We start from the raw sequence: 11,141 nt of genomic DNA on the forward strand, positions 1-11,141 counted from the left end.
CGCCCCCCGCCACAGTTGGGGTTGGGGTGAGGGGGGTACTGCGTGCCTCACCCTCCGGCAGGGCCACGCTCATCTTGAGCACCGCCAGCAGGTTCTGGACATCGCTCTGGATGCTCTGGGCAACGCCTGGGTACTGGGAGGGGAGGAGGGAGGGGGGATTGCAGTCCCCCTGGGGTGGCCACCCCTGGGGTGGCCAGGTGCCCCCCCTCAACTCCCACCCTGCTTCCCCTCTCACCTGGATCTTCACGGCCACCTCTGTGCCGTCCCTCAGCACGCCCTGGTGCACCTGCCCAATGGAGGCAGCTGCAAAGGGCACCTCCTCCAGAGAGGCCACCTTGGCCTGCCAGTCCCCGCCGAGCTCCTCTTCGAGAACTCTCTGGGGAGAGTGGTCATGACACTTGTCATCATCGTTTCAGGCAGCTGGGTCCACGCCCTGTGCTGAGCGCTTCACAGGTCAATAACCCCACTCGCCACATGCAAGGCCTTGGGCCAAGCTCTTGGCTGCTACCCCACTTTACAGATGGGGAAACTGAGGCTCAGAGAGAGACCTCCTGGCCCAAGGTGATGAGCCAGGCGCTGACAGACTGGAAGGCCCATACTCCTGAGGCTGTGCAGGCTGCTGTGGGGAATGCTATTAGGTATAGTTAATCTGCCTACAACGTGGGAGACCCAGGTTTGATCAGTGGGTCAGGAAGATCCCCTGGAGAAGGGAATGGCAACCCACTCCAGTATTCTTGCCTGGAGAATTCCATGGACAGAGGAACCTGGCCAGCTACAATCTATGGGGTCACACAAGTCGGATACAACTGAGCAACTAACACTTCTTCATTTCAAGATTGATAATTGTCCTCCATTATACCCATATATCCATATATTGTATTATTAACTCTACAGTTAACATGATAAAAAAGAGCTAAAATTACAGAGCTCTTCCTGTGGGCTGGGCCCTGCGCAGAGTGGCTCAGAGGCGGGCAGGGTCATATGGAGAGAGAGAGAACAACACTCAGAAGGCAGGTGGCTGGATCCTGGGCTCCACACCCTTGCCCCAGTGATTAGAACAGCTCATGTCCTGGGCAGTTACTCAGTGTCAGGCACTGTGCCAACCTATTTACAGACACGCTCTCCTTTAATTAAAAAGCGGTAATAAGAACGGCTAACATTTGCATGTCACTCGTGGTGTGTCAGGCGCCCTTTCAGGTGCTCTGCACACACTGGTTTCTGTAACCCCAAGATGTGGGTGTTGTTAGAACTACCACCAATCATAGATGAGGTCACTGAAGCAGAAAGGGCAGGCCATGTGTCTGACCGCACAGGTAGCAAGTGGCAGAGCTGGGGTTTGAACTCCCAAAGTCTGGCCTCTGACCACAGTGCTTCACAGCCTCTTTCACAGCCCAGACAGAGCCCTGAGCCTGCCAGGAACTGGACGAAGAGCCCTGTGCTTTTTTCTCACTGACTCATCACCACCATTCTCCGAGATGTGGGCTTTAGTGATTCCTGTTTAACGAACGGGAACACTGAGTCAGACAGGGAGCCGAGCCATGAAGCCAGGAGGGCCAGGCAGGTGGGGCAGGCCTCCTTCACCAGCCTTTCCCGCTCGGAGCACTCACCAGCATCTGCCAGCGTGGCATGAAGTCGGCGCTCTGGCGGACCCGCTCGAAGATGCGCTGCAGCTGGGGGCTGATGAAGCTGTTGTCTTGGGAGATAGCGAGAAGCCAGTGAGAGGGGAGGCTACGAGGGGCCCTGTGGGAGTATCTGAAGCCGGGGCTTGGTGGTAGGTGGGGTGGGGTGAGGCTGAGGTCAGGGGTCAGGAGTCAAGAGTCATCATGCTGCTGTACCCTGGATGCTGAGCATTTGGCCAACCTTGAGGGCAGCCCCCCGAACTGTACACAAGGTCTGCACGATCCTCTCAGCGTTGGCCTCCGACAGGAAAAGGCTGGAGCCTGGCTGGGAGCCTCCCTCTGGGGTGGAGAGAATCATCGTTAGTACGGCAACCACAAAAAAGATCATTATGACACCACCGCACAGACACCAGAATGGCTAAAACAAAGACGACAATACCAAGTGTTGGCAAAGATGTGGAACGCTGGAACACCAGCGCTGCTGCTGACCGTGCCACGGCCCAGGCCCTTTGGGAAACAGCTGGGAAGTTTCCACTGAAGCATACAACTATACCCGATTTCTCTCTGAGGTATATCCCCAAGGGAAATGCATAAATGTGTCCACCAACAGATGCCCAAGAAGGTTCACGGCAACACTGTTACAACAGTCTCAAAATGGAAACAACCCAAAGGACCATCAATAGAACGAACAAAGGGACTGTGGAAGAGCCACGGGGTGATGAGAACAGCGTTGAACAACCTATGACAGCTTACAGTAACACAGACACACCTCTTAAACAGAATGCTGAGCGGAACAAGCCAGACACATGCCATGAAACACTGTCTGATGATATGGGTATAAGGAGCAAAAACAGACACAACTAATCTCGAGGGTCAGAAGCCAAGACAGTGGGGACCCCTGATGTGGGGAGGACATGCCAGAATGGGTACAGAAGAGCTTCTGGAGAACCAGGGCAGCAATTCTCCAACTGTGGTCTGGGGGCCCTGAGACCCTCTAGGAGAGTCTGTGAGAACAGAACTTTCATAATTGTATCAATACATTATTTTCCCTTTTTTACCCTTATTAGCCTATAAATGTTCAGTGGCGTTTTCCAGAAGTTCTGTGACTTGTGATGCTGTAATTGCTCTGATGACAGATGGAGTGAGTGTGTATATTCTTGTTTACAACATTTTTCAGTTTTTAAATTTCAATTTTTTTTTTTTTTTGGCAAAACTGCACCAAAAAAAAAATGGGATCTTAGTTCACCAACCAGGAATTGAACCCAGGCCATCGGTGGTGAAAGCACAGTCTCAACCACTGGACTACCAGGGAATCGTCCCAAATTTTTCAGTTTTAATCTCCAATACAGCACATATAGTAAATATAAACAAGTTCTTGGGGTTCTCATTCTGTTTTTTAATGGTTTTATTGAGATGTAATTCACACATGATATAATATACCCATTTAAAGCACGCAGTTCAGGGACTTCTAGCATTTTCAGTTGTGCAACTATCGCCACGATCAATTACAGAACATTTTCCTCACCCCCAAAAGGGCACCCATACCTATTAGCAGTTGTTTAGCCACTAAGTTGTGTCTGACTCTTTTATGATCCCATGGACTGTAGCTTGCCAGGCTCCTCTGTCCATGGGATTTTCCAGGCAAGAATACTGGAGTGGGGTGCCATTTCCTTCTCCAGGGTGTCTTCCCAGGGATCGAACCCGTGGCTCTTGCATTGGCAGGTGGATTCTTTACCACTGGGCCACCAGGGAAGCCTGTGAGCAGTTACCCCCTCCCATTTCCCTCACCCACCTGCCCTTGAGCCCCTGGAAACCACTAATCTACTTTCTATCTCTGTATATTTCCCTCCTCTGGACATTTTAGATAAATGGAATCATAAAATATATGGCCTTTTGTGTCTGGCTTCTTTCACTCAGGATAGTATTTCAAGATTCAACCACACAATAGCATGGATCAGTCCTTCATTCCTTTTCATGGCTGAATAAAATCCCATTGTATAGATATAACACATTTGGTCTATTCATTCCTCAGTTTTAAAGATATAAATGGATCTTAAGATTAAAAAGTTTGAGAACTGCTTGTTTTAGGGTTTTTTGATATGGGTGCACAGATGCGTCCACTTTGTGAAAACGACCCATGCTGTACAATTAGATGTGTGTGGTTCTATATGCAAATTCTATATTCAATAAAGTGTTTATTAAGCTTTTATTTATTTTCATAACAGTTATTGAGCTCTTTATTGAGGGCTCACCTTGTGCTAGGCAGAATTTTAAGTGTTTCTATGGATTCTTTGGCTGAATCTCTACAATCACCCCAGGAAGTAAGAAAAACCAATGCCTTAAATTTCAAGGTGAGGAAGCCAGAGATTCAGAAAGGTGCCTTGCCTGGCTCTAGGTCACACAGCACAGAAGTGGCAAAAAAGGGTGTAAATTCAGTCTGGCCTTACCTTAAAGCCAGACCGTTCCTCCACCTACTGCCAACTTTTTGCTTTGAAAAAGATCCAAACAGACAGAAAGGATGCATTCATCCTGTGAATACCTACACACCTGATTCAAAGTTTTGACATGCTCCTTCACCCACTTTAACTGTACCCAGACACTGACCATTATTTTTGCTGACTGATCTGCAGCACTCAACCTGTGCTAAGAAGAAGAATGATCCCCTACACAATCACAATGCCAAAATCACATCCAAGAAAATTAACACTGGGACTGCCCTGTTGGTCCAGTGGCTAAGACTCCATGCTTCCAATGCAGGGGACGTGGGTTCGATCCCTGGTCAGGGAAGTTCCACATGCCACGTGGCCAAAAAATACAAAATTAAAATAATAGCAGAGTTAATAAATTTGACATTAAAAAAAAAGAAAATTAACACTAATTCTCAACTATCTACCATCCAGTCATATTCTGACTTTCCCGTTTGTCCCCCAAAGTCTTTTATAGTCATTTTTTTTCAAACATTCAATCATGGCTCACACATTCCCTTTGTCGATTATTATCTCTCTAGTCTCTTTTTCATTTAGAATATCCACCCCTGTTTTTGTTTCAAGACACTGACATGCTGGGGAATCGTACCCACAAATGCTGATCTCTACACTGCCCGTCCATCTCTATTGGCCACAGACCCTCAGCAGCTCTCCTATTTTTGTACTTCCTCTGCTGCTTACAGTTAGGAACTGCACTGTGGATGGCTTACATTTTTTCCCCCATGACCTGCTTCTACCCATCACCACCCTGACAGCAGCTTCACCTGCTCTGAGCACTCCACCATGACCCAAAGAGGTGGATATGTCATTGTTGGCTCCATTCTCTGTATGAGGAAACTGGGGCTCAGAGAGGTGAAACCACTTGTCCCAGGACACACAGCAAGGCCAGGGTGTGGACCCAGGCACGTGGCTCACTTACCTGACTGTACACCTCCTCCGGGCAGGGACTTCTTGGCCACCTCAGCCAGTGCTCCCAGCCCCAAGCTCACAGCCAGTCCTGGGGAAGGGAGAGGGGGACCTGAGTGCTCACTTGCCCTGGGGTGATCTCCTTCCCCACCCCCTCATCACCTCCCTGACCCTCTTTCCTGTCTCCCTCTATGTACCCCTGTCTCCCATCTCTTTGTAGTCAACTCTCTGCATCCCTCTGTCTCTACATCAGTCTCTTACTCACTGTCTCCCTGCTTGAGGTTCCCATGGAGGTGAAGCTACCTCTGTTTCCAACCCTGTCTCCTTGTCTCTGTCTCCCAGGTCAGTGTTTTTCACCCCCGGCTGCACCCAGAATCACGTGAGGAGCTTTTGTAAATACGATGCCCAGGCCCCACCACTGAGGTTCTGGTTATACTGGCCTGAGACGAGCCCTCGGCATGTGGGATCTTAGTTTCCCGACCAGGGGTCGAACGCAAGTCCCCTGTGTTGGATTCTTAACCACTGGACCACCAGGGAAGTCACTAGCCCTATTTTTTTTTTAGATTTTTTGATGTGGACCAGTTTTAAAGTCTTTATTGAATTTGTTACAATATTGCTCCTGTTTTATGTTTCAGGATTTTTTGCCACAAGGCATGTGCGATCTTAGCTCACCGACCAGGGACTGAACCCAAACTTTCTGCATTGGAAGGCAAGGTGCTAACCACTGGATCGCTAGGGAAGTCCCTCAGAATTCTTTTTCTTTTAGGCATCCATCCCAGATGACTCCAGTGTACAGCCAAGAGTAAGAAGGCCTGGAAACGATCCCCTTCTCCCCGCAGGTCGCTCTGTCTTCCTATGACTCCTGTTTCTCTTCTTCATGCGCACCTGTCCTTTTCTAAGTCAGCTTTTTCTCCATCTTTGCCCTTCCCTCCACCCAGTATGTCTGTCTAGGCCTCCTCTCAGTTCCTCCTTTTGATGTTATCTCTCCAGCTCTGATTTCCTCTGCCTTCTCTGTCTCCTTGTCCTTAAAGACATCTTAAGTCACTCTGCCTCTTGTATTCTCATCATTTCCATAAATAAACATAGTTTGAATTTTCTGAGCACTTTCCCATTGCCAAAAACCATTCCCAGTGCCTTTTATGTACTGACTCATTTGGTCCTCACACCCTCATGAGAGAAATTTTATAGAAACACTTCCATTCTACAGAAAAGGAAATCGAGGCTCAGAGAAGTAACTTATCCAGACTCACAAAGTGAGGATGCATAAGAGTCACCCCCTTGAACCCCGGGCAGCCTGGTGCCAAAGCTCTAAGCAGTGCATTTGACTCCTTTACACTGTGAATCAGTATCTTTAAAACTTGAACCATGATTCACAGTCAAGAAGACATTTGCATTATAACCGATAGAGACCAGTGATACATAATGTTTCATGAAATGAGACTTCTCCCTGACTCTACATCTGCACTCATATTTTCCATTCTTCTTTTAAATGCTGGTTGCAACCTACTAAATTATTTCATGCAGGTTGTGACCTGAAGTCTGAATAATCCTGGTGCAGGACCCAGGGTTTAGTCCTGTTTACCTCCCTTAGCCTCCACTTCCTCTATAGAATGGAAACAAACACTCACTGATTCACTGCAGAGATCACGTGTAAGGGGCCCTGCACATTCCAGGTTCTCAATAAACATAACATTCTTCTCTATTTCTCTTGGTTTTACAGACCTTTGCCTTCATTCTCTTTCCATCTCTCCCTCCTCTCTCTCTGATTCACTCTCTCCCTTGCTTCATTCTGTAAATGTCACCTCTTCTGATCTAGGTCACAGTCTCCCATAGTCACACCTACCCCCAAAGTTGGCCAAGCGGCTGATGCGGGAGGCGGGTACCTTGCGTTCTCGAGAACGGTCACTCAGCTGGGAAGTGGGAAGTGGGGAGAAGGTCTGAGCGGGAAAAGATGGACAGAGCACCCAGGCAGTCCGACCAACCTGCCACCACACCCTTCCCCAAGCTCCGGAGGGCAGCTGCCTTCATGGGGGTGTTGCTGAGTGGTATGCAATGATACCTGAGGCCGGGGCGTCTTCCTGATCCGGGCCTCCCGGGCCTTGCGAATGTCCTCCTCACCCAGGCCTCTGCCAGGCCCATCGTGATGAAGTTTTTGGGCCCCAAAATCCCCACATGGCCCCTGCAAGAGATGTGAACACTGGTAAGGAGTGGAGGATATGGTATCTGCCTGGCTCTTTTAGACCCCTCCCTGTTCTTTGGCCCCCTGAAGTCTCCTTCAGCCTCTTCCCCTTGGAAACCCCTCCCCAGCCTCTTACCCAGCAGCGGGGCCCCGGCCCCAGGGCCCCACAAGGCAGACCAATAGTCCGGCCCAGCTGTCCACAGGTCGCACGCAGTAGGCCCCCCACCTCCTGCCACATTGTCTGGGGGAGAAGAGGAGGGTATGGGTAGAAGTTGTGGGACTGATCTCTTCTTTGCCTCACGTTCCTCCCTGTCTACCCTAAGGCTCCCACCCGCCAAAGACTTCCTTCCCTGTTAATAGGCCCCCCAGTTTCTCCTGGTTCCCTCTCTCATTGCTAAGAACCCATGGCTCTTCCCGCGCACCTCTCCAAACCACTTTCCCCAGTCCCATCTCCGCCGTTGCTAGGGTCCTCCCCGTTGCTAGACACCCACAGATCCTCCAGGGCTACCTCTCCACTGCTCTGAGTACCCCCCTCGTAGCTAGGCACCGCCTTCCTCTCTGTTGCTAGGCACCCACAATTCCTTCAGTCTTCCCCCCATCCCGCTACTGGGCACCTCCCCTGGTTGCTAAGCACCCACTCCCTGGCTCGGGGTCAGCTACGCGCCGGGGGCCTCTTGCGCTTCCGGGAGTCTCCTCACGCCCGCCCCGTCCGGTCAGCTAGCCAATGACAGAGGAGCAGGTCACTGACTGGCACAAAATACGCCCCGCTGTGCGTGACGGGGCGGGGCCTAAGGGTGGTTAGGGACACTACCGGAGCGCACACGTGCCATTTTATGCCCTTCCACTCACCTCGGAGAAACTTGTACGCAGCAGACCTTTCAGTTTCCTACACGTCTTTTTTTGCAAACTTTCCTCTCCTGTAGAAACTCACTGCGTGAGTTGCGTGAACATTTTGTCAACCTCTTATTTGTACTCCTAGTAGGTTCATCGCATCTCTCCTTTGAACACATATGTCCCCAGCAAACATTTCCCTTGCACATGGAGCCCCTCCACTTTGCAAGTTCACCCTCTGTTTCAAATAGCCATATCCTGCTACCCGCTCCCCCCGCCCCATGTGAAAACTCCCTCACAACCAGCCCTTTGCACACTGGGCCCCCGTTGCCCATACACCCTGCTCTCTCGGCTCCCCACCCACCTGCAGGATGGTGTGAGTGGGAGTCCTTTGTTTCCTGTAGGCCTGACATTTCCCGGAACACACTCAGCCAAGATTCCCTGTGCTGACTCAGGAGCCCTGGCATCCCAGAAAACCAGCTCCCAGCCCATCTGGGTGTGTGTGTTGTTGATGGGGGAAGGAGGACAGGCTTAAAGCATGCTCCCCCCACAATAGGCTGACTCACCCCTCTTCTCACAGTCTGGAATAGAAGCAGCTGGCTGGGGCATCTCTCCTACCACTTGAAGAAGGGATATGACACTGCACAGAACAGCCTCCCCCTCAACCCTGTCTATCCCACTTGGTCAGGAATCAGACCTCCCTATCTCTGTCCCTGTTCTATTCAACCTCAGAAGAGCCTTACACTTTTCTGAATTTCAGCTTCCCAGCCTGTATGATGCACTAGGGGGACCCTACTATGACTTCTCATTGGTCTGTAAAGAGATGACTCATTTTAGAGCCCTGGGTCTGTGCCTAACACCCCTTTCCAGGTGACTCAGTTTCAAGACAGAAACCACCCCCTGTACTGTACCAGACACAAGGGTCTGACTCAGGAGCTAGGTGGCAGCTCACTCCAAGGGGCAAAATACATAAAAAGAACCTGTGACAATAACTCATCCTACAAAGCTGTGACTGATGGTACCAAGCTGGGTACTACATACCTCACGTACATGAGATCATATCAGCTAGCCTGGTGACTACAAGCAAAGGCTACAGTCTGGCAGAGCTCTGAACCTCTGTGTCCCCATTTGTAAAGTGGGCTCATGGCATTCCCTCTTACTCAGGGTTAGTGAGAGAGAAATGCAGTGAAATCGTGTCTGTAAAGAGCTTGGCACAGAGCCAGTACAGAACAAGAGCTCTATACATGAGAGAAATTTCTTATAGAAAAACCATTCTTTTCAAAATTTCTGTGAAGTGCTTACCATATGCTTTTCTAGGCTCTGGGGACATAGCAAGAAACAATACAGACAAAAATCTTTGCCTTCTTGGTACTGGCTTCTGGTGAGGGGGGCACAATAAATAAGTATATGTAATAAATAAATAAATGAGTATATGTGATTAGGTGACACTTGTTAAAGAGAAAAATCAACCTGGGAAGGGCAGGGAGAGGAGGGAAGACTGTGCGTTTAAATAGGGTGGTTCAGGGAACTTCTCTGATGGTCCAATGGTTAAGACTCCTCACTTCCACTGCAGGGGGCGCTCGTTTTTTGATCCCTGGTTGTGATCTAAGATCCCACATGCCACTTTGTGTGGACCAAAAATAAATAAATAGGACAGTCAGGAAAGGCCTCATTGAGCAGACTTCGTTTGAGTAAAGATCTGAAGGAGGTGAGAGAAGGAACTATTGAAATAGCTGAGGGAAGAATGTTTCAGGCAGAGGGAACAACCAGTTCAAAGTCCCTGCCATGGAAGGAAAATAGGAAAGAGGTTAATGGCAGAGTGAATGAGGCAAAAAGGATAAGATGAGGTCTGGAGGTGAACAGAGCCAGCTCAGGTGTGCTACAAGGAATCACTCATGAGTCACTCAAGAGTTGGACACGACTGAGTGACTGAACTGAAGGTTCAAATCTATACAATTTATATGTATGATCCTTTTGAAATTTATTTTACCTCTTTGGCTGCACAGGATCTTTGCAGCACACAGGATCTTCCAACTTCTTTGCATCACGTGAACTCATTAGTTGTGGCATGTGGGATCTAGTTCCCTGACCAGGGATCAAGCCTGAGTCCCCTAAATTGGGAAGGCAGAGTCTTGGCCACTGGACCACCAGCGAATTCTCAGATGTATGAGAATTCCCTGGTGGTCCAGTGCTTTGCCTTTCTGTGCCTCTGTTTCCTTGATGGTGCAACGGGGATGACGATGATCCCACCTTTTAAGATTTTGGGGATATATATATATCATTATATATAATGATAAGTGCAGCTCCTGGGACAAAACAAGTACACAAATGTGTTATTTTAAGTAAATAAAAAAATCCCCATAACAACCCTTTTTACAGATGGGGAAACTGAGGCTCAGAAGAGACAAGTCTGTTGGGAGAGGTCATCCTGGAAGTTAGTGTTGGAACCAGAATTTGGCCTTCAATTTCTTTCACTGCTCTGGGCCACAATTTCCCAGTTGGTAAAAGTAATTGGCTCCTGTGACACCGAACACACCTTTTTCCAAACAATAAAGTAACGTATCCTCATTTTACAGATGAGAAAACTGAGTCTGGGGCTCAGACAAGGGGTTGGGAGTGGAAGTCACTCCCTCATGGGGACGCGGCTAAGAACTAGCAGAGGCGGGTCTCAACTGACGCAAATAGAATTCCCAAGTCTCTGAAAGTCCTTTCCGGCGCTGCGTGAAGAATGAGGGGGCTGCTGGACTCGTCGCAGGGGGTTACAGGAGACTAAACTAGCCAGTCGAGGGTGTGGCGAGTTTGGACTAGTTGCGAGGGTGTATAGAGGGGTCTACTCGTCCGCGATCAGGACACCAGCCCCACAAACACGACCTGTCAGGGATTCACAGTCCACCCAGTCAAAGAAGGTGGGAGGAGCCAGATAAGGCCCGTCCCTTACGTCACGTCCGGCGAGGCGGGGCTTCGGGGCTTTCCCCTGGATGGAGGAGGGAGTATCGGTTAACCCCTCCGTGGCTGGGCGGGCTGGAGCTCCGAGGGCCGGAACCCGCGAATTGGGGCTCCCCAGCCACACCCCTCGCGGGATTTAAAGGGACAGGAGGGGCTGGGCCCGGTTGAAGCCCG

The 11,141-nt window shown here is 49.8% G+C and overlaps 1 protein-coding gene across 5 annotated transcripts in view; it reads right to left on the minus strand.

Moving 5' to 3' along the window:
* ADCK4 (aarF domain containing kinase 4) overlaps nt 1–7,889 on the minus strand; it is a 17,941-nt gene extending 10,052 nt beyond the window's left edge. The window contains exons 1-9 of one of the 5 annotated variants that reach the window (XM_010849245.1): nt 7,829–7,889; nt 7,327–7,431; nt 7,071–7,190; nt 6,855–6,921; nt 5,025–5,102; nt 1,836–1,958; nt 1,608–1,693; nt 236–376; nt 52–133 (exon numbers count right to left, since the gene is read on the minus strand). In XM_010849245.1, the coding sequence (XP_010847547.1) occupies nt 52–133; nt 236–376; nt 1,608–1,693; nt 1,836–1,958; nt 5,025–5,102; nt 6,855–6,921; nt 7,071–7,190; nt 7,327–7,428 (799 nt within the window). In that variant the 5' untranslated portion in view covers nt 7,429–7,431; nt 7,829–7,889. Of the gene's footprint in view, nt 1–51; nt 134–235; nt 377–1,607; nt 1,694–1,835; nt 1,959–5,024; nt 5,103–6,854; nt 6,922–7,070; nt 7,191–7,326 lie in introns of all 5 variants that reach the window. The other 4 variants (XM_010849244.1, XM_010849243.1, XM_010849246.1 and 1 more) reach the window with 4 other exon arrangements.
* Nucleotides 7,890–11,141: the final 3,252 nt, after the last annotated feature.

Source organism: Bison bison, unplaced genomic scaffold (assembly GCF_000754665.1).
Source record: "Bison bison bison isolate TAMUID 2011002044 unplaced genomic scaffold, Bison_UMD1.0 scf7180017864280, whole genome shotgun sequence".
Classification (NCBI taxonomy): Eukaryota; Metazoa; Chordata; class Mammalia; order Artiodactyla; family Bovidae; genus Bison; species Bison bison.